This window comes from Mustela nivalis (assembly GCF_964662115.1).
Source record: "Mustela nivalis genome assembly, chromosome: 12".
In the NCBI taxonomy this organism is placed as follows: Eukaryota; Metazoa; Chordata; class Mammalia; order Carnivora; family Mustelidae; genus Mustela; species Mustela nivalis.
In genome coordinates this window covers 16,344,606-16,369,193 of record NC_139031.1, presented here as the reverse complement: position 1 = coordinate 16,369,193, position 24,588 = coordinate 16,344,606, and the positions used below count along the sequence as shown (strand labels likewise).

The window sequence follows — 24,588 nt, the reverse complement described above, 5'->3', positions numbered from 1 at the left end:
CTTTTTATTCTTATTTTACAAGCCTATAGAAAATATTATTCAGGGCATACAACAAATTTTTTTTTTTCTAAAATGACACTGTTCTCTACATACATTAATATCTGCTCCTTTCAGCAGCAGAAATTCCAGGATTTCAAGCTGCCCACAGTCTGCTGCATAATGAAGAGGCTTCCTTCCACCTTCTAGTGTCCGGTTGACATCTTCTCCCTTATAAGAGAAGCCAAATAAAAATGATATTTAGATGGATGGTAGACTGAAGACGGAACATGAAAATACCTGGTATTCTTCCCTTCTTAAATCATTAGAATTTCATGAAACAGTTACATTTTTTGTGAGGTGAAATAAGTGACAAAGAAGTTGAAATTAAATTCTGCATAGTAGCACACATACAGTATGAAGGTAATTCAATCATGTCTAGCCAAACTGAAAACAACAGACAATAAGGCTAACTGTCATGAAATACTTTACTGTACTCTAAGGAGTTCAGTCAGCATAATGTCAAGATGTGACCACAGAACACTGGTAAGTTCAAATACTGAGAGTTCATGCTTATCACAGGACATGTATTATAATTCAAGGAAAAGAATCATGACTTTGAAGGAAGCAGACATCATTATCACAAGGTAGTTAGTATTGCTACTAAGAATCATTTCCTTCATTTAACATTTACTAAAGCCCCACTATATGGCAGGCACCATGCACAGAGACAAAGGTGAACAAAATCAGACATGGCTTCTGATTGGATGGAACTAACCATCTTGTGTGGGGAAGAAGATATTAATCAAAAAGTCACATAATTAAACAATGTTAACAAAAACCACACACACACAAAATACTTACACCAAAAAAAAAAAAAAAAAAAATCAAAACATAACTGTTACAAAGGAAAGGAACTCAGTGCTGTACAAATACTATCAGAAGAACAGGACTTAGACTCCACCCCAAACTACTCGAACTCATGCAGCAATTCAGTAACGTGGCAGGATACAAAATCAATGCACAGAAATCAGTTGCTTTCTTATATACTAACAATGAAAATACAGAAAGGGAAATTAGAGACTCGATTCCATTTGCCATAGCACCAAGAACCATAAGATACCTTGGAATATACCTAACCAAAAGAGGTAAAGGATCTGTACACGAGAACTACAGAACACTCATGAAAGAAATTGAAGAAGACATAAAAAGATGGAAAAGCATCATGCATCGGAAGAATAAACATTGTTAAAATGTCTATACTGCCAACAGCAATCTATACTTTCAATGCCATTCCAATCAAAATTCCACCAGCATTTTTCAAAGAGCTGGAACAAACAATCCTAAAATTTGTATGGAACCAAAAGAGACCCCAAATTGCTACGATATGTTGAAAAAGAAAAAACTGGGGGCATCACATTGCCTGATTTCAAACTTTACTACAAAGCTGTGATCACCAAGACAGCATGGTACTGACACAAAAACAGACACACAGACCAGTGGAACACAGTAGAGAGCCCAGAAACAGACCTACAACTCTATGGTCAACTAATCTTCGACAAAGCAGGAAAAAATATACAGTGGAAAAAAAACAGTCTCTTCAATAAATGGTGCTGGGAAAATTGGACAGCTATGTATAGAAGAATGAAACTTGACTGTTCTCTTACACCATATACAAAGATAAACTTGAAATGGGTAAAAGAACTCAACGTGAGGCAGGAATCTATCAAAACCCTAGAGGAGGACATAGGCAGCAACCTCTTCAACAACAACTTCTTTCAAGACACGTCTCCAAAGGCAAAGGAAACAAAAGAGAAAATGAACTTTTGGGACTTTAACAAGATCACAAGCTTCTGCACAGCAAAGGAAACAGTCAACAAAACAAAGAGGCAACCAATGGAATGGGAGAGGATATTAAAAAATGACAGTACAGACAAAGGGTGATATCCAAGATCTATAAAGAATTCCTCAAATTCAACACACACAAAACAGATAGTCACGTCAAAAAGTGGGCAGAAGATGTGAACAGACACTTCTCCAAATGGCTAATAGACACATGAAAAAATGTTAATCATCATTAGCCATCAGGGAGAGTCAAATCAAAACCACACTGACATACCACTTTACATCAGTCAGAATGGTCAAAATTAATAAGACAGTAAACAACAAGTGTTGGAGAGGATGTGGAGAAAGGGGAACCCTCTTACACCATTGGTGGGAATGCAAGTTCGTGCAGCTACTTTGGAAAATAGTGTGGAGATTCCTTAAGACATTAAAAATAGAGCTACCCTATGATGCTGCTATTGCACTACTGGGTATCTACCCCAAAGATACAGATGCAGTGAAAATAAGGGCCATCTGTACCCCCATAGCAGCAATGACCACAGTCGCCAAACTGGGAAGAGCCAAGATGCCCTTCAACAGACAAATGGATAAAGAAGATATGGTCCATATATACAATGGAATATTATGCCTCCATCAGAAATAATGAATACCCAACTTTATCAACACGGATGGGACTGGAGATTATGCTGAGTGAAATTAAGTCAAGCAGAGAGAGTCAATTATCATATCGTTTCACTTATTGGTGGAGTGCAAGGAATAACACAGAGGACACTGGGTGAAGGAGAGGAGAAGGGAGTTGGGGGAAATCAGAGGGGGAGAAAAACCATGAGAGACTGTGGACTCTGAGAAACAAACTGAGTGTTTTGGAGGGGAAGGTGGTGGGGGGCTAGGTGAGCCTGGTGGTGGATATTAAGGAGGGCACGTATCGCATGGAGCCCAAATGTGGTACATAAACAATGAATCCTGGAACGCTAAAAAAATAAAATTAAATTAAAATAAAAAAAAAGAAGAAGAAGACCAGGACTTAATCTTGGTGATGGATGGGGAGTGGGTCATGAAGGCCTCAAAAAAACTTTTCATTCACTGAGAAGATTCTAAGAGTAACAAATACAACCAGCCTCTTTGCTGACCAGCTACTATGGATTTGGTACTGTGCTAGACACCCAATCTCTAATATTTAAACCAACCTTAAAGGAGAAAGTCTCTATCTAATAAATGAAAAGCCTGAAGCTAAATCAGGTTAACTAATTAATTTACTGTGGCTTAGTTAACAAGTGAGATCTAAACTCACGTTGCCTCCAACTCAGTATCTGCCCATCTTTCTTAAACAAAGTTCAGATTTTCAGAGTGGCAACATGTCTGAAGGAATTTATTTTCTCAACTTACCCTGGTATGGTCAACTACTTATCAAACCATATTCTGAATCAAGATGTTCAGAACCCTATCATTCCATGGCCATTAAAAGCTGTTCTTTCAAACACACTCTATATGGGTACAGAAGAAAGGTGTACAACATGCTTAAAGTCACTGCAGATGGGGTTGAAGCTTCAACTCTACTACTTATTTGTAGTATGGGACCTTAGACTGGTTATTTTCCAAATCCATTTCCTTATCTATAAAATGGGAATAAAAATGCTTAGACCTCACAAGGTTTTAGTGCATCATTAAGCCACTTCGTGCAGTTTAACAGTTTCTGACACAGTATAAAATGTTTAATAAAGGTCAGCTACTATTTCTGTGGACCCTGATGTTGGTTTATACTAGCACTAAAAGATCATCCAAACTGAGTAAGGCAGGTTTCTGCATAATGCTCGAGATTTAAAGGTATGACTTAATGTTATATACTTGGTATTTGGAAACAAATTTAAATAGTAAGGGCAACTTGATATGCCACTTTAGCCTTTACTCACAACTGCACAAATGAGAGCCTCTGAGGCAAACGGAAATACTGCTTCAGTGACTCTCAAATATATTTTTCCTTATATTATTAGTATTTCCTTTCCATTACTAATATTAGCTAGAGAACATTAACTGGATAGGTGCTTTTTTCATGAAAAGAAAGTACTGCTTGTAGTAGGTAATCAATAAGAGGACTTCGTCAAAAAGATACATTCTTGAATCAAAGTAAGTGGCATCTTCCCACTTAGTCTAAGTATGGAAATGCATATGAAATGGAGTCATAAGTTTAAACTTTATCCTTTATCCCTGCAGACATATCTTTACAACTCTTATTTTAGCAGACAAAAGATGACAATATCAGAAAGGCTTTGTATGATGGACAGGAAAAAAAAGATCCTCTTCTGTGGAGCCTTAGCAAAAGCTATATTCAAAGAGAAATTTGTAATACTAAAAGATCTGTACTGGTAAAGTAGGAAGGCCTCAAAATAATGATTTTTGTACTTTCACCTTAACTAGAGAGTATCTCACACACACACACACACCCCCCCCAACCCAGAGAGTATTATGCTAAGTGAAATAAACTAGCTGGAGAAAGAAAAATACCGTATGATTTCACTCATTTGCATTTAAGAAACAAGCAAGCAAGCAAACAATGAGTACAGGTTAAAAAAAAAGGGGAGAAGGGCAAACCAAGAAACGGACTTAACTACAGAGAACAAACTGATGGTTACCAGAGCAGAGGTGGGGGGAATGATGAAGCAGGTGATGGGGATTAAGAACCACACTTGGAATGAACACAGGGTGATACACGGAAATGCTGAATTACTATATTGTACATGTGAAATTAATATTACATTGTATGTTAACTGGAATTTAAATAAAAACTTAAAACTAGGGAGAAGAAGAAAGGTTTATGGAAATCCCTGTACCTTCTGCTCAATTTTGCTGTGAACCTAAGTATGCTCCAAAAAATAAACTTTATTTTTATAAAAAGGAAAATTAAATTCAAAGTAAGCCAGAGGGAAAAATAAAAAAGCAGGAACAAACGAAACGGAAAACAAAAAAGGAATAGAAATCAAAAGCTGATTCTCTAAGGTCAATATAATTGATATATATCTAACCAGAGTGATCAGAAAAATAAAGACTGGGGGCGCCCGGGTGACTCAGTCATTAAGTGCCTTGGGCTAAGGTCATGATCCCAGGGTTCTGAGATCCAGCAGCACAGGAAGCCTGCTTCTCCCTCTCCCAGTCCCCTTGCTTGTGTTCCCTCTCTCACTGTGTCTCTCTCTGTCAAATAAATAAACAAAATCTTAAAAAAAAAAAAAGAGTGAATACACAAAGTGCTAATATCAGACTTTATTTACTGATGATCTTTCCACAAAGAAACTCCCAGGCCCTAGAGGGCTACACTGGTAAATTCTACCAAACATTTAAGAAAAAGAGTAATACCAATCTTCTTCCAGAAGATTTTATGAGGTCAGCATTACTCTTCAAAATGCGACAATGATGATACAGAAGATCACTACAACAAAACAAAACAAAAGAATGCTACAGGCATTCTTCCCTCATGAACACAAATTCTAAACAAAATTTTAGCAAACTGAATCCAAAGATATAAAAAAAGACTATAACCATGATCAAAAGGAGTTTATCCCAGGAATACACAGTTGGTTAAATATCTGAAAAGTCAGTCAACATAAATCATCATTTCAACAAACCAGAAAAAACCATATGATCATCTTAGTAAATGAAAAAGTACCTGACAAAACCCTAAATCTCTTTCCTGATAAAAGCTCAGCAAACGAGGAAAAGAAGAAAACTTCCTTGATGTAATAGGGGCTTTCACCAAAAACAAAACAAAACAAAACAAACAAACAAACAAAAAAACAATTATCATATTTCATTGGTGACATATTCAATGCTTTGCCCCTAAAAATCAGGAACAAGACATCTCTGTTCTTACCAATTCTACTCAACATAACCAGTGCAATTAGGAAAGAAAAAACAAAAACCAAAAACAACACACACAAAAATCCATTTTGAAAAAAAAAAAAGAAGCAAAACTCTCTATTTGGAGGTGACATTATCATTTATGTAGAAAATTCTATGGAAGCTACCAAAAGGCTACTAGAATTAGTAAGTAACTTTAGTGGTATTTCAGGACAAAACAATATATAAAATCAACTGCATTTTTAAATACTAGCAATGAGTACCTGCAAATCAAAACTAAAATCAGTATTATTTACAAGAGAATCCAAAGATATAAAATACTTAGTGATAAATTAACAAAAATGTGAAATACCTATACACCGAAACTGCTAAAAAGTTCTGAAATTAGAGAGCACCTAAAGATATGGAGAGATATATCATGTTTGTTGGCTGGAACACTCAGGACTGTAAAGATGTTGATTCTCCCCAAAGTGACGTGTAGATTCAACCCAAGACTAGTCAAAACCACAGCAGGCTTTTTTTGGAAACTGACACACTGACCTAAATTTGATCTGAAAATGTAGAGAATCTAGACTAGCCAAAACCACTTTAAAAAGAACAATTCGGAAGGCTGGTACTACATGACTTCAAGAATTATTAGAAACTGAAGTAATCAAGAAGGTATAGCATTACCGTAAAATTATAATTTTTAAAAAAAGATTTTATTTATTTGACAGAAATCACCAAGTAGGCAGAGAGGCAGGCAGAGAGAGAGGGGGAAGCAGCCTCCCTGCTGAGCAGAGAGCCCGATGTGGGACTCGATTCCACAACCTTGAGATCATGACTTAAGCCGAGGCAAAGGTTTAACCCACGGAGCCACCCAGGCTTTATCACTATAGTGAAAGCAAGCGGATCTGTGGTTTCTGGAGGGAAGGGGAGGGAAGGGGAGGGACAAGAGGAGGGAGGGATTACAAAAGAGCAAGAGGGTAATGGATCTGCTCCTTATCTTCATTGTGGTGATGATTTCACAGGTATATACATGTCAAAACTTTCAATATACCTCAATAACAGATTTTCCTGAAATCAAATCTCTGTGGCTCTATTCCTACAAAATGGCTAACAAGGCAATATTTGAGACAGGATGAGAGCAGGGCTATCAATCTTCATGGGAGACTTAAAGAGCAATATACCTAGTTGAGTCAAGCTCCTTCACAGCTCCCTCTTGCCTTCTATATCCTATACCTCAACTAACTACATGGAACCAGTTTTAAAGCATGATGAGAGAGGATCAAGGTGACCCCTACCTGTTGGGTAGTCTTCAGAGATCAAAACAATTGTCTCAATTGCTGGAAAAAACATCCTTATCAAGATCGCAACTTCTAGCACTATTTTGCCTACTCCATTCTTTACTCTGCAGAGAACCTGCTAAGCACAAAATGTGATCACATCATTCCCTTTTAAAAAGTCCTCCGAATTTGAGAGGCAGGGCGGAGATTTGTGGGGGAAAAAGGGAAAAAATAAAACAAGATGGGACGGGGGAGGAGAGGGAGTCAAACGGTAAGGGACTCTTAATCTTAGGAAACAAACTGAGGGCTGCTGGGCCTGGGGGTGGGGTGGGGAGGATGGGGAGGGCTAGGGTGGCTGGGTGATGGTCACTGGGGAGGGTATGTGCTATGATGAGTGCTGTGAATTGTGGAAGGCTGAGGAATCACATACCTGTACCCCTGAAACAAATAATACATTATATGTTAATTTAAAAAAAAAAAAAAAGTCCTCTGAAGGCTATTCATCACTCCTAGAGGATAATGTCTAAACAACACAGTTTAGAAGATCTGGAGTCATCTATCTGGTGACTGCCCTTCCAACTTCAATTCCCACAGCATTCCTCCCCCAGCACACCCCTCCCCTTCTTTGTTTAGTTAACTCCTAGCAATCCTTTAGAAGCAGGCTTTAATACAACTTCCTGTGGAAAGTCATGTCTAACCACCTCAGCTCAGCTCTGAGTAATGTGAACCTCACAGGTGTGCCCAAAGCACCTTGCATTTATGTCATTAACACTTATCACATTGTACTCAAACTGCCTATATCAGTATCCGCTATGAACACAGGTCAGGTAGGTACCCGGATGCTGTTACTTACTTTTGGATCTCCAAGACCTAGTACAGTTTCTGACATAAGGTAAATATTGATATGATAAAGCTTCTGGTTGAAGAAATGGTGAGGTTGCTCAAGTAATGGATTTGGAAGCAGGTCATACAGGACACCTTCCATTTCAAGCAAACAGGGATTAGCTAACTATCTAGTAACAGCAGCAGTAACTTGAGATCAATGGTGTGTTCGGCGAAGTAGAGAGAATTTCACCGTTTTTTTCCCAACAGTCTTGACAGGTTTAACTGCAGCAGACGTGATAAAAATACGGAAGGAAGATAGTGCTCTATCTAGTTCCTTTCTCCCTACCCTCTACCCATACTCTACGCGTTAGTGACATCACCAGAAAGGAAGTTAGACACCTGTTCTGCAATACTGATTCTAACTTAATGAAACATTACTGGCTACAAAGAAAAATCTAACCCTAATTTTCAGTCCCCCAGATTCTGGGATTAAAGAAAGATATACTATCTCAAGGGGTCCCTTAGCATTACATGACAATCTTACCATGTTTTCCTTTTTCTCTTGCTTTTCCACTTTCCACAGAGACTATTTTAAGTTTCTTCCACTTTTTTAAATCGACTTTCTACTTCTCTATCTCCTCGTTCCCTTTCATTCTCAGCAGATAACCTCATCACACCCTCACACAGAAGACACCTGCAGACAGCCACTCCCTCAGGAGCTTCCCTCCACTACACCTTCCTACAACTGACAAATCTCTCCTCCTATCTGAAGCCAAACTCTCACCAGTGTTTTGGATATTATCCTTTCTTGTTTTCTTAGAAAATTTAATCCCTTATTTATCCCTTTTCTTGTCTATGTTTTCTTTTCTTTCTTTTTAAAGATTTTCATTTATTTATTTGACACAGAGAGAGATCACAAGTAGGCAGAGAGGCAGGCAGAGAGAGAGGGGGAAGTAGGCTTTCCGCTGAGCAGAGAGCCTGATGCAGGGCTCAATCCCAGGACCCTGGGATCATGACCCGAGCGGAAGGCAGAGGCTTTAACCCACTGAGCCACCCAGGCACCCTTGTCTGTGTTTTCAACCTCTCCCGTTAGACTGTCTCCTTTTCATCAGTATGTGCCATCCACAACTCTTCCACTAAACAAGCAAAACACAACATGATACGCTCTCCTTCGACCCTCCTTTAAGACCTTTCACTTATTGTTCGCCTCCTCCCTCTCACAGCTAAGCTTTCCAAAAACACAGTCCATATTTGCTATCTCCAATTTCTTACCTTCTGTTCTAATTTGACCTCCACCCTCAACACTAAACCATTACCATTTTCCGCTGAGGTCAATGGCTTCCATGTTGCAAAATGCAAAGGTTATCTCAGTCCTCACCTTAAGTGACCTCACAGAAGTGACAAAGTCAATCATTTCTTCCTTTTTTAAACACACACTCTCCTGGCTTCAGCTACACCACATTACTAACTACTGCTTCTCTGTCACTTCTCCTGACTTACCCAGGACAACCAGGTGGTTAAAACAAATTTTGGGGATCTTGGTTATAATTTCCGATTTTCATCACATGTAATTTAAACAGTGTTAAACTCAGCCAGCCCTATACAGTCCTGTAATAATATCTATATCAAAATACTTAGACTAGAGATTTTTTTGAATAACAAATGCTTCCTTAGGGATAAAGTTTACATGTGTTTAAAGACTTTACCATGCAGTAACACTGTGATTATGAGACTGTTTCTCATCATGATACGTGTGTAAGTAATTTTACAGGTCACAAATAACAGCTCTGCACACACACACACAACTCTTCACACACCTTCATACACAGGTGAAGTAATGCAAACTGACACACCTAATTTGTAATCACATCAAGGCTTGCCTAGCTTTTCCTTTCCCTTTTAATAAGAATAATCTATCCAGTTTCATTTTACTCTTTTATTGCAACATGAAGCCTGTTGGTTGTTAAATGTACAACACAGATTTTTATTATCTTACAATTATATTTTGACTTATTTTTCTTCTAAGTTGTTTTTAAGCTATTCTTATTTTCTCTAAACACGGCATATTCCAGATAAGTAATATGGCAGAGATAATCAACTTCACAATATTTTCTGGTGAGCAGTTCAAATTAAATACATTCTATCCAGAAGCACTATAGTGACTATGAAATGCTTTAGGATAAGTTGATTTCTGGTGCCTCTCAAGTAAGGGGGTTTAGACTACGGTGGGAGGAGAAAGTCTATGTGACATTCCAAATTGAATGGAACCCAAGAAGATTATTCCATATTCCAGCAACCGTAGACTACCTGCTCCAATTCTTCCCTGGTCCTAATCAAAACTATTCATAGAACTAAAAGAAAAAAAAAAGATGTGATAATGCATGACTAGTTTATATCTATAAATCAGGTCTATGTTAAGAGGAGAACCAAATAAACTGCAAGCAATATCCTTTATTCCTATGTTGAAGCATGACATTTTAGGGCTGGACAGTGGGTGGTTTTTGAAAATTAAATAACATTACTGGCATTTGTGAAGGCTAATCATGCTTCATTTCTCAAGTATCACTGTTCTGAATAACTAAGAGCCTGAGCCGTACTGATAAATTCTTATCTGACTAGAAAATTATTGGTGTAATGGCCTAGTTCTACTTTTAATATCAATAAATCAATTACTATTTACTGAGCAGCCATGTTGTGCTGGGCATGCGAATGGTACAAAAAAGTAGAATTTATACCTAAATTTATACCATAAATACCTAAGATAGGTGTGCCTACCTTAGAAGTCAGATACTATATCTTGCACTTCTTTTATTTCTACCACAATACCTAATATGGTACTTTTAAACCTCAATAATTTGTGACTGCTGGTTATAATAGTTATAAAATGCTATATTAAGATGTAACAATATTCACTAAGGTGATTTGGAGAATGTGGGTGAACACAGCATACATGCACATAAGAGAATATGCCTGCAGAAATTAATTATGGTGTATGGATTTCTCATAGGAATTTCCTCCTGGGAATCCGGGAAGTATTAATTTGGAAAGTACCTACCACACGACATAGTTGTGAGGTTACACTGAAATAACGTTAAGGTGGCACATAGTGAGCACTCAATATGCCAAATGCTTTTATTAACAGAGTCCTCAATGGTTCTTTGATGCCTTTCCACTCAATTTCTCCACCTTCAGCAATTCAGCAAATGTCGATCAAGTACATCAATGTTCCTAAAAAGTAAGACTGCTCATGCTTCTTCACTCAAAAAATTTCAACTGGTGGGCGCCTGGGTGGCTCAGTTGGTTAAGCAACTGCCTTCGGCTCAGGTCACGGTCCCGGAGTCCCGGGATCGAGTCCCGCATCAGGCTCCCAGCTCCATGGGGAGTCCGCTTCTCCCTCTGACCTTCTCGCTTCTCATGCTCTCTCTCACTGTCTCTCTCTCAAATAAATAAATAAAAATCTTAAAAAAAAAAAATTTCAACTGCTACCTTCTGTTGAATAGAAAATCCTCATCATGACATTCAAGTCCTCTTCACTTCAACCCCAACTTGCCTTTCTGGCCATTTTACCTCATACTACACTGTTCCCAACACATCAGTGCTCTCCTGCTTCCGGGAAACTTCATGTTGTTGCCTTTCTTTGCCAGGGTTACCCCACTTCCTTTCATGTCCTGATCTGCTGAAATTCCACTTACTTTTCGAGACCTATTTTCTCTCATGAAACTTTTACCGATACTCTTTGCCCCCCTTGATACTCTTGATATAGAATTCCCTTCTTTTAATCCTCATAGTTTTTAGTTTATGTCTCTTACTATATTTTACCTTTTTTCAATTAGGTATTTGTTATTTATGTACTTCAATAAAAACTCCATTAAAAAAAGGAGAGTGCCTTACTTATATACATATCGCCTATGATGTCTATGGGTGACTTGTACCAACAGTCCAATTTAATGAGTTAGTGCAGTCATTTACAGCATCTTTGTCACACTATGGAACCTGCTGCTTACCATAACAACTCTTACTCCACAAAGAGGTAGTTTAAAAATATCATCAGTGGGTCTGAAAGTCACAAAGTCTCAGTGTTAGAAAGGACTCTGAATGTCATCTAATCCAACTCCTCACTCTGTTTGAATCCTTGTTTGTGTTATGTCCAACCTAAAATTGAACCTCTCTAATGAAAGGAAACTCAAGACCTTACTGATCAGCTCATTCCCACTTTACAGTTCTGGTTCTACCCCTTGGGGACACATGGAACAAGCAGTCCCTGGTTTCATGTTGGACTACCCATTATGTTTAGCAGCTACATCAAATTATAACTAAAATGAAATCTTTTTATATGATTTGCTGTTACCCCGAACTTCAGTTACAGATTTTCTGAGCATACATGCTGGGCCAATACATTAATTGCTATTCAATTTCAACTTAAAATGGCCATTTTATTTTTCTAGGCTACCAAGTTCTTTCTAGGTTCTTATTAAAAGGAATTTGTTAGTTCTGATCCCCAACCTCCCTCTAGTTGTACCTCACCTATCTTCATTATGGTGACCTAAGACATTTATTAGAAAATGAGAAAAGATGAGGAAGGAGGCCCGCCAGTACTCAGGAAACTTCCTTTAGCTCACTACATAAAGAAATAGGCAGAGTATTTGGATACGGCCATTCAAGTAGTCTTGAATCTAGTTCACGACATTCTTATCCCACCATCCTTTACCATCACTCCCCAAAGCATAACATTAAAACATAAAAATTTCAATGGAATGATGGAGATTTCCTTTATCTAATAGTAGTCTAGGAACTGCAAAAAAAAAAAAAAAAGGGAAATTAGCATAGCATAAATAATAAAGTCTATAAATAATCTAACTGATCCCTTTTCATAAGTGTTACAGACAACCCCACAGCCACCACAAAAATACTTAAAAAGTAACACATTCATTAAGATTTGGAAAGAAGAGATCTTTCTTCTAGTGAGTCCTGCCATCTAAAACACAACAATTATTACTACCTCGCTGTCCTTCTGTTTAATTTTTTGCTATGAAAGTAAATAACACTTCCTTAACCCTGAGGTATCTTATCTTGCTACCATTCTTGAGCAGATGTGCCAGAGTTTACCTTATTACTCTAATTCTGGAAATGTAGTTTAATACCAAATACCCTGTACCACTAAAGTTCTTATTTTATAGAACATAACTATATCATATATTTCATTTATTCCAAAATATGCATTTTCCTGTATTTTAACATCTCTGAAATCAGGTTATAAGATAGAAAAAAAAAGTTGGGGAAGAGAAAATGGCAAAATTCAAAGAAGGCAAGACCTGCTCATAGTATTCTCATGGGAAATGGGTGAGTGTGCCATCAATTCTAGTTCAGAAACTGAATAGGGTATTTCATATGTTAATAATGTAATAATGATGTTAAATAAATTAAAACTAGTAGGAACACATTAAATCCTAATGCTAATACTAAATGTTTAGAAGTTCTCACTTCATCTAAACTGTGTCCACAAACTAAAACAGAAAAGCACACTGTCTTCCAGTGTTAACTGATACATTCTCCAGGTCACATTCCTAATATGTCTGCTTCAACTTCTGTGAAAACGAACAGAAAAAGACAACTCAAAAAGCTCAGATGGGGACACCTGGGTGGCTCAGTTGGTTAAGCATCTGACTCTTGATTTCGGTGCAGGTCATGATCCCAGGGTTATAAGATTAAGCCCCAGGGTTATTATGTCAAGCTCCACTCTAGGCATGTTTACATACCCTCAATCTGGACAGCTTTCCCCTTTAAAGGGTAACTTAGAGAAAAAAAAAAAAACAGTATCAGGGTATATGAAAACTACAAGAAAACTATAACAAAGGAAATAAAATCATACTGAAAACTCAAGAAAATTGTAGAAAGCATTCACAGAGTGATCAAGATAGAATCCAAAAGACATGGTTTCTATGAAAAAAGTATCTTAAGAGGAAGATAAGCAAATATGCAAAGCGAACAAACGGAGATCCAGGCTTTTGGGAATAGGAAACTGGTAGAGAAAGTGAAATATGACAGAAGAATTAAAACTGAAATTGCAAGATTAAAATCCGCACCAAAGTCAGAGCTGGGTAACGCTACCAAGCCTAAATTAAGAAAACTTAAATAAAGAACTGACTATAAGCTTAAGAAATTCTCCCAGAATACCGAGGTTTGATAAACAAATAAAAATGATTTACATGATATAATGATAGTAAAGCTAAAATCTATAAATAATACATTGTCAAAACAAAGGGAATTGAAAGTTATAAAAGCAAACTTTTTGAGTTAAAAAAAAAAAAGACCTGAACCTGCAGATCCTAAAAGCCCACTGACAAAATTCAATAGAACCACCCGCCCCCAGTGCCCATTAGTCTAGTTTTGCAATTTCTGTTTTCCAAGGATTTAAAAAAAAAAAAAGCAAAAGATATGTTAACTCTAACGAAAATTAAATTAGCCTAGTCTCTTTCTCCAACACTGAATTCCAGAGGACAAGAGACAGAAACTATCTATAGTAATGCTTTCTGGAGAGGACTTGGGGATCAGGTCTAAGCCTCTGAGGAGAGTTACTGACACTGACACTGCTGGGGGGATGTATGAGGTGTCCTTTAAGTATGTTGGAGGTAGGCAGAAGGTCTACACACTTTCTGATCTGCAGCTGAGAGAGAATAAATTATGACTCATGCATTCCACACCAAGCAAATCAACATTCATGTATAAAGGCAAAGGCAGTCTTGGGCACCAGCAAATCAGAAAATACACCACTGATGCTCCCATGAGGGGAGGAGGAGGTGAGCAGTATCTTAGGACTTCTTTTTTTTTTTTTTTTTTTAAAGATTTTATTTATTTATTTGACAGAGAGAGATCACAAGTAGATGGAGAGGCAGAGAGAGAGAGGGAAGCAGGCGCCCTGCTGAGCAGAGAGCCCGATGCGGGACTCGATCCCAGGACCCTGAGATCATGACCTGAGCCGAAGGCAGCGGCTTAACCCACTGAGCCACCCAGGCGCCCCTATCTTAGGACTTCTAATGCAGTAAATTCTCCAACTTTTAGCCTCAGCATCCCAAAGTTATTTCTGTTTATAATGGTTCCATCTATGGGTATTTGTTAAGATAGACAGCCTTTTACCTATTTATTAATTGGGCACCTGGGTGGCTTAGTCGTTAAGCGTCTGCCTTTGGCTAGGTCATGGTCCCAGGGTCCTGGGACTGGGCCCCGCATCAGGCTCCCTACTAGGCAGGAAGCCTGCTCCTCACTCTCCCACTCCCCCTGCTTCTCACTCTCCCACTCTCCCTGCTTCTGTTCCCTCTCTCGCCGTGAGTCTCTGTCAAATAAATAAATAAAATTTAAAAAGTAATTCACTTAGAAATCACAAAAAGAAACCCTGCATGCTAACATAAATGGGATTTTTAAAAATGAAAAATAACTATATTCCTCTTCCCCTCTCCCCCAAAATGTGAAGGGTGACACTGCATTACACTTTTTTTTTTTTTTTTTTTGGCAATTCTTTTTAATGTCTGCTTTAATAGGGGACAGCTGACTTCTCATATCTGCTATCACATTCAATTTGTTCTGACATACCGTTTTGGGCAAAATATATGAAGAAAATTTGGCCTCCCACAGATATGTAGTTGAACATGTAAAAAATTTAACCCTTTTTAAAAAAAGAGAGGGAGAGCAACAGGGAGAAGCAGGCTCCCAGCTGAGCAAGGAGCAGGATGTAGGGTCTGAATCCCAGGATCCTGAGATCATGACTGAGCTGAAGGAACTGAAGGCAAAAGTTTAACCATCTGAGCCACCCAGGCGCCCCATATTTAGCATGTTTTTAACAGCCTTTTTAGTTAATTATGGATTTTCTTTGACTCTACACTAAAACTCAACAAGTGGTAGCTTGTTAAAGGTCATTTACAATGTGGAATCTGTCATTGTAGCAATGAACTTCATACTGTTATATTAAAACCCATCAGTCTATTTACACTTTGAATGGATCTTTTATAAATATGCATGATTTTGTAATGAATTGGTCGTTTAGAAAGTACCGGTTTACTGAGTTTCACAGATCTTCCAAATGTTCACACACTTCTTTCTTCAGTATCAAAACAATCACATTCATTGATAACACTTCCAATCTCATCAGTAAAGCCATTAAGTTCTGGGACACTGTCAAGCTCAAAATGGCAGATGCAAATGTTCCAATTTTGACTTTTTTCTTCGGCTCACTAACTTCATTTGCAAGAAAATACCTGTCAAATATCCAAGACGGAGTAACTGAATTTATAATCTGCAGGGTTTTGCTCCATCAAATAGGCAGCGAGTTCAGGTTGCAGCTCCAACTGCAAAAGTGCTTTACGCACACTTCCCATTTCTTCACACAGAATATCAAAGAAGTGTACACCATAACCAAGAGCTAATGAAAGTGCACTGTTTAGCATTTCATCAAGGGCATTCTGAAGGGAAACTGGCATATATTTAATTGTGCATGTGTTGGGGTAAATGAAGTTCACAATGACTAGCAGTCACGTAGTTTGGTGCTGCTGCCTTGATTTTAACAGTGGCTTTACTTACCTCTGCTTCTGCACCATCAGTAGAAGTGTCATCATAGTGAAGAGAGCAAAGAAAGTCTTAATATTCCTATGAAAATAATTCTGACCTCACGGATGTCTTGAAGAGGGTCCCAACCACCCCCACCACCCCCCCGCCACCAAGATCTATGAGAACTACAGTACTTTGAGAACTGCTGCTTTAGTGAAATAGAAGAAATGAATTCAAAATGAGAACACAAGGGGCGCCTGGGTGGCTCAGTGGGTTAAAGCCTCTGCCTTCGGCTCAGGTCGTGATCCCAGGGTCCTGGGATCGGGCCCCATATCGGGCTCTCTGCTCTGCAGGGAGCCTGCTTCCTCCTCTCTCTCTGCCTACCTGTGATCTCTGTCTGTCAAATAAATAAATAAAATCTTAAAAAAAAAAAAAATGAGAACACAAGATCAGGGAGTTTGGGCATCAAAGAATTAATGATGAAAAGCCAATTAAGTCCTTATTTAAGCAAATATGGTTAAAAACTAGATAATACAGATGTTAGAAGTCTTAAGAGAGAAGATAGAATTTAACACGCACATACAATCACACATTTATATAAAATAGAAAGTACGTGAGGAAATAAAAATCGACTAGATTCTATCCAATTTGAGCCTTATAAGTGACACAATCACAACTAAATACTGTACATGGAAGACTTTAAAATAAATGCTAGCATATCCTCCATGAAATACTATGCAGAATCATTTAAGATGAAAATAACATAGTTCTTGAATGCTTACCATGTGACCAGGCAATGTTATTACAAGTACATTCCAGGTATTAATTCACTTAACTATTACAAAAGCTTTAGGAAATTAGTACTACTATTCCCTTACAAGGAAACTGAGGAACAATGAAGGTAATCTGTACCGCTGACATGCGGGGATGACCATTTCTGTTGAGTGAATAAAGGAATGATCCTACTTACTTCAAAGCCTAGAAAAATATGTTTATCTATAATCATAAAAAATTTCAAAGAATATATACAATAAATTTATTAGTTGTCATCTTTAGAGACAAGGACCATGAGAATACTCTCATTTTCTGAATTATAATAATGTTATATTTTTTTAAAATTTAAAAATCCATTACTTTTCTACTCAATTACAGCAACACAGATTTTTGTTTTGAAAAACAAAAACAAAAAAGGCTACTGCTTAGCAAAAATTTAGACTCAAACACTTTTTTTCTGATGAAATTTAAGTTCTGGTAGAACAACAACAAAAAAAGTATCTTTCAAGTCATGGAAGAAAAGGAAGCCAAGAAAATTAATTCCTATGACTAAAAAAAAAAAAAAAAAAAAAAAAAAAAAGCAAAAAAAGCAAAATGAGAATAAGTTGAAACAAAATAAATTCAAAGTCTAAAAAGAAAATTTAAACTGATCAGTTATGTTAACAAATGTGAATAGGTTTAACTATCAAATTTAAACATGAAGAATGAATTTGGGTTTTGTTAAGTAACATTGGTAAAAGAAAAGCAAACAAAAATCCAATGAGAGACACACCTAAAAACAAAATACTGTGAGAAAATGTGAAAAATATAAACAAATGGGCAAAAATATATCAGGCACATATATCTAAAAAATTAATGAGTAAGTACTACATGACAAAGTTGAATTCAAGGCAAAGAGTATATGTGATAGAGATGTTCATTTTACATTTAAAAATTATGTATGTTAGTCATGAATCTACCAAAGAATAGCAAGAATCAACTGACAAAATGGCACCGTAGTGAGAGACCAATATAATATTATCAGGCTTCGGCAGGTAAGACTATAAAAGGCATGATTAACAATCAGTAAGACTGAATTAATACATACCGAATTTTTTGGAAATTCAAACTTTATGGAAACTACACCTTTAACTTACAATGATTAACAAAACTTGAATGTAATAGACTAAAGAAAACCTCAGTACCTCCTGAAGTTGAAAATCTTATAGAACCTATTCTCTAACCCCACTGCAATAAAACTATAAAGTAATACCAAAAACTTTAACATAAATACAAACCAGGACCAAAAAACACCAAAGGAAGAAGCAACAAAAATAACACGCAAAACATACCAATTTAGACACATAAAACATGCACATACACAATGGAACCAATAGTGAATGTCCTAAATTACTGATGAAGCAAAGAGCTCAATAACGGAAAATTACTGCTTTAAAAATAAAGATAAAAATATTAAATTATTATATTAAAGGTAAGAATATTACCTTTAGGCCCAAAATTGTGGAAAACCACAGCTTTTGTAAGAGTGTTAATATAAAGTTATAGGCTTTTTAAAATCTTAAATTTATTTTAATTCACATTAGACTTTGAAAACATTGTTTTGCCTAGATCTCGCAACAACAGAAGTTTTAAGTATACTAATTCTGGTAACTTTCCATATTAGCTAAAAGGTAATGACAATTTTTATAAACTTAAAAATCCATTAGAAAAACCTATACAGAAACATCATCCAATCCATCTTGCTTCCAAAGAAAATTAACCTCAGAATATCCGATTTCAAATTCAAAAATCTATTTTTCTAGTTTCATAAATATCAGTAGTAAAAGTGCATTTAAGAGTTTTCAATGCTTGAAAAAAAACCCAGTATTTATAATGTATGTGGTACACACACACACACACACACACACACACACAGAGTCCACTATTTTAGAATAATTATCTAATTCTAGACAGGGAATAAATAATTATCCATAAATCTGGTCGAAAAATATCCTTATAAAAATGAGTATTTGGAATGAAAACAAGAATTAACAGCATACAGCACTTTTAGGACTAACTGCAGAGAATCTCCAAGTCTTATTTTAAAGAAGTATTAATATTTTGAGTCAAAGTCTAGGAGCCAAAGGAGGTGCTGAATTCATCTTTCATTTTAAGCAAAACCAGCAAACAAATACCTGGCTTTGGTATTAATATGATGGTTTCTTCCTGAATAACAAATCATTAAAAAAAATAATGAGCAACATTCTCTATCAAAGGTAAAGAAGTCTTATAATGATCTAAATAAATGATTTTTTTAAAAAGATTTCATTTATTTATTTGACAGACGGAGATCACAAGTAGGCAGAGAGGTAGGCAGAGGTGGGGGTGGGGAAGCAGGCTCCCTGCCAAGCAGAGAGCCCCACACAGGGCTTGATCCCAGGACCCCAAGGCTTCAATCCACTGAGCCACCCAGGCACCCCTAAATAAAGGACTTCTTACATGAGTAACTCAAAGTGGCCTGGCATCTATGTTTTGATCTCCTTATCTTTTGTGTTACACCTTAGAAACTAGTTAAAAGCACTGAAGAACCCTAATGTACTGGGTGACAAGAGTTAAATCCCAAGACAATACTGTAACTCCCCCTCACCATGATTCAGACCCCTCTTCTGCCAGTTTGCTAATGCCAACATGAAGGGGAACTGGTTCACCTGGATTCTGTCTGTTAACACTTTATTTCCTGTCTAGATTTTGGATGCTCTTCTTTTCCTGCCATTTAGAGACTCAAATCTTGCCAGTGACTTTCAGCTCAAGTTGATAATCCTTAATCTGATCTTAATTTCATCGTCTGGAGAGAGAATAACTACAAGCTCTTTCTATATAAACTCTTATCATCACATGCACAGCTCTAGATCTTTTATAAGACGTTCAAATTTTTTTCATTCCCCAGTCATTTATCCAACAAATATTTATACGCTCCCACTAAGAGCGAGATATTACTCTACATGGTAGAAAAGTACAGAAGTGAACAAAAAGACACAAATTCATCAGGTCAAGTAACAGGTGTAATTTGCATAGCATGAGCTGGACTATGGTCACTGTGGTTCTATTGTCTTTTGACAATAGGTTTGTGTTAAGTCACTAAAAAAAAAAAAAAAATTGAAACTCCATTTCTCTACCCCGTCAGTCTTTAAAAAAAACAAAACAAAACAAAAAACTCCTGTTCATGACGTGGAATGAGAGTGGTTTATGAAATCAAACACCGAAAGACAAATCTTGGCTCTGCCATTTACTAGCTTGGTTAACCTGGGCATATTACTTAAATTTCTTCAATTCTCATTTACCTTATCTGTCAAAACAATCTTTCATGGTGTCTTTTTTAAACCAAATGTTATGAGAATTAAATAAGAAAATGCAGACAAAGCACTCTGCAAATAACTTAATATTACATGGTGGCTATTAGAATATCATTATATTCATTTGTAACACAGGACAAGTATGAGGTCTTTGGTTTGCTTTGCTTTACCTGTATTCTAGAAATATTGCCATTTTAATCACTTATATGGTCCAGAGAGTAATTTTTCTTCTGGTGGGTGCTAGTACTAACTCACTGTTAAGTATGTCTTCTGGAAGTTTAAGGCAAATAAGTGGCAAAAGGTAGGTACAAGAGTGAGTAAAAAAAAAATCACTTCAAGGGGCTTTGTGATATGAAGTGCTCTATCTCTATCATTCACAGTCCAAACAGAGAGTAGGTCCATTCACCTAGTCTAGTTCCCTTTTTTTTTTTTTAAAGATTTTATTTATTTATCAGAGAGAGAGGGGGAGAGAGCAAGCACAGGCAGACAGAATGGCAGGCAGAGGCAGAGGGAGAAGCAGGCTCCCTGCCGAGCAAGGAGCCCGATGTGGGACTTGATCCCAGGACGCTGGGATCGTGACCTGAGCCGAAGGCAGCTGCTTAACCAACTGAGCCACCCAGGCGTCCCTAGTCTAGTTCCCTTTGTATTTCTATTTTTCTGTATCTTCCTCTCACCAAATTTCCCCAGCTTTTTTCAATATTCGCCTTATCTACTCTCCTAACGGTCTTAATATATAATAAAAACATATTTACAAATACATACATACTTTCAATAATTTCAGACTGCCTATCCGTAATGGCAAAATCTTTAATTTTTATTAATTTTTTAAAATGGTTTCTATTAACATAGAATATATTATTTGCCCCAGGGTACAGATCTGTGAATCGTCAGGCTTACATACTTCACAGCACTCATCATATCACCTACCCTCCCCAATGTCCATAACCCAACAAAATCTTTTTTTTTTTTTTTTAAGATTTTACTTATTTATCTGAATGAGTGAGTGAGCACAAGGAGGGTGGGGTAGTCAAGTAACAAGTGTTACTTGACCAGATGAATTTCCTGCTGAGGAGGATGAGCCCAATGTGGGGCTTGATCCTAGGACCCTGGGATCATGTCCTGAGCTGAAGGCAGATGATTGGATTGAGCCACCTAGGTGCCCCAATGGCAAAACCTTTTATATGCATTGCAGAAGTGTGGTTTGGGTGTGATGTTTACTAGATGCAGTACTTCCTGCAACACATTAGGTTCATTTGAATAATAAACATTCAGACTGGGATGGCATTCTTTACAAATAAAATGGTCATTTGACTCTTGCCGAGAACTCTTTTTAAGGACTTTTTTCAGGTGAAAATACACAGGTAATTTGCTTCCTTTGATCTCCAAGATACCTATGATGTTACTGCAATTGAGTTCCACCGGCATAAGAACATACTGTACTGTCACAAGAAACCAGTGTCCTCAAAAGCTAGTCAACAAAGAGTAGACTAAATTAGCATATGTGTGACCATTTTGTAGCACAGCAGGTAAGTTAATACTGGACACCTGACTGACAGGAGAATGCAGTAAAACTATTAAATTTAACAAATTCTATATAGTTGAGTCAATGTACCCGGTAATTCAGTTACAGCTAAGTATTACCTTTCCTCACTCAGAGTTCAAAATTTCCTTAATACTGTAGTATTAAGTATTTTCATAATGACAGAACCTTTTGAGAACTGGATGAATGCTATGGCCTCTTCTTTCCTACAATTGTCCCTCTGTCCTCTCTCCTGCCCCTCGAGGGTACAAATCCTTGCCTCAGGATACAACTTTGCCAAAAAAATTATGCAATACTCAACTAGTGATATTAGTAGATAAAAAGTACCAGAGTTATAAATTACATAGCAGTGGATTCAAATGTATAATTTACCACTGAGAAGCAAAGAAAACAAAAACGGTGGTATCACAGGCAGACAGCACAGGAGAAAGGGAGATGGTCTGAGAAATATTTAATCACTTGCTCTTAATTCTACATATTTTCTACAGTTTTCAGTAAAGGTCTGCCATACCAAATGCATGAAACTTTCAATATTATAAATATGAACTCATTTCAAAATAATGAACAGGAATAACACCCATAATAAGCATTCATTTAATGAGCACCTACTTAGTACATAAATAATAATGCATCCACAGAAAACATTTTAAATTGTTTTGAAGAACAATTTTTCTATTACTAGTTAAAATCCTTACTATGCTGATTCTGACCAAAATAATCACCTTCTAAAATCTACCAGGATTAGTCACCCCAGACACATTCCCAACTGTGGGTTATTTTCACTGACAAAATTACTACAAATGGTAGTACTTTTAACATATTTCAATGGTCAATGGATGGCTGAGAATCCGGCAAAAAATTTTTGAAAAATACTGTTCACAGAAAAAAACCACATATACCTTGTGTAAAGATGAGAACTACAAAATAAAACAAAGTTCTGTGTTTTTAAAATAGTTATGCAAATAACTATGATTTTCTGTCTCCAGGACTCTTAACTTAGGACTATTCAAGGTTCTGGAAGGATACATTCAAATTAGAGTTCGTTTTCATTAATTTACTTACTAGTATCACACAAAACTAATAAAAATCAAAATGTGAGCTGGAAAAAATTTTAAGTGCAAACATAATGCATGACTGTTTTTAAGTATTTTTTACCTAATAGAAGTTTTAAGCATCTTTTTTTTTTTTTTAAGCATCTACTTTTTTTACTAACAAAAAAGTTTTTAAACGAAAGCCCAGAGAGTTAAGAGCTCAAATCTTATGGTATAATCCCTCATCTGTATACTACACAGAACTTTCAACGTAAGGTTCATTTTTTTTTTTCTTCAAGATGACTACTTCTGGCACTGAAATTAATTTTGTATAGCTGATTTACTTATTAAAAGCTCACTTGATTTTTCTTCTCTGGAAGATTTTAAAGCAATCAGTCACATTTAGAAATTTTCAGATGGAAAGAGTGAAGTATTAAAATTCTTACTGGTGGTATAAAATTAAAATTTTAATTTAACAGAGTGCATGCATTTATATGAAGACTACCAAAATTTAAAAAATCCATTCAAAATATTATGGTGGTACCTCAATTTAGAAAGCTTAGTATGATAAAAAAAATTAGCTTCATTTTCAAGAAACTAAGTCATGGCGTCACAGCTGGAATTTATTCCTAAAACCTTACGTAGGCTGGGATATATCTTCGTGTCTGGATCCAATGGTTTACATTCCTAAAGTTTATATGTGCAAATAAAACCACAATAAGGAGAAAGAGGGAAAAGGGAAGGAAAAGAGGGGGCAAAAAAGAAGACAGAAGGGAAAAAGTAATTCCATTTCTAAAATTTTAAATATGATTTATGCAGAAATCTACTGAGGGGGGAAGGGGGTATATATATTTTCTTAAGATTGTTTTTCTGTCGTGATCATACATAAGTGACAACTTGATTCAATGTTTTATTCCTGACAGAACTGCTTGTTTCACTATTTTCCAATACTATCCCAGAAAATCTAAAGGTAAGACGATTTATTTATTTATTTTTTTTAAAGGTAAGACGATTTAACCTCAAAATTCACATTATTATTTTGCCTATAAGCATACAAACTAAAAAAAAAAATCTCCATAAGTTAATCATTTTAGTCAGGATGTGTTATGCACCTCATTTACATTTACCGATTTTGAATAAAATGTGGGGACCCTCTATTTCCAATTGTGGGTGTTCTTTTCAGTTGTGAAAACTTGTATTTCTATTTATCAGTTTGAACTTGTATGTTCTTTTTGCTTATGCTATCTTTTGCTGGTTCTATCTCAACGCTTTACATATCATAATAATCTTCAATTTTTCCATCTATGTATTCCATTTGTAGTTCTGAAAATTTTCAGTGCAAATGATGGAAAAAGAATACTCTTTTAGAATGAGATCAAAACTTGTCCTTCCACTTATTAGCTGTAGGATTTCAGGCAAGTTACTTAATTTTCATTTCTCTACCTATAAAATGGAGATAAAGCCTACCTGGGCAGACACGGATTAAATTATATGCATTATCTACATGTATATTACCTTATTCTGTAGGACCATACCTGACACAAAGAAAACCCTTAAAGAGAAGGGATTCTGTTCCCATTATCTTCCATTTTGAGTCTGATGTTCTATAGCAT

At 36.5% G+C, this 24,588-nt stretch overlaps 1 protein-coding gene and 1 long non-coding RNA gene across 2 annotated transcripts in view; both read right to left on the bottom strand.

Moving 5' to 3' along the window:
• The window catches only part of MTPN (myotrophin), a 56,502-nt gene that overhangs the window by 20,986 nt on the left and 10,928 nt on the right, over nucleotides 1-24,588 (bottom strand). Inside the window, exon 2 of the mRNA XM_082693292.1 lies at nucleotides 94-207. Coding sequence (XP_082549418.1) covers nucleotides 94-207 — 114 coding nt within the window. The remainder of the gene's footprint in view (nucleotides 1-93; nucleotides 208-24,588) is intronic.
• Nucleotides 8,605-13,932, bottom strand: LOC309845393. The gene is made up of 2 exons (XR_014301266.1): nucleotides 11,241-13,932; nucleotides 8,605-11,033 (listed from the first exon to the last, which is right to left on the bottom strand). It is a non-coding gene; the product is annotated as an uncharacterized lncRNA (long non-coding RNA).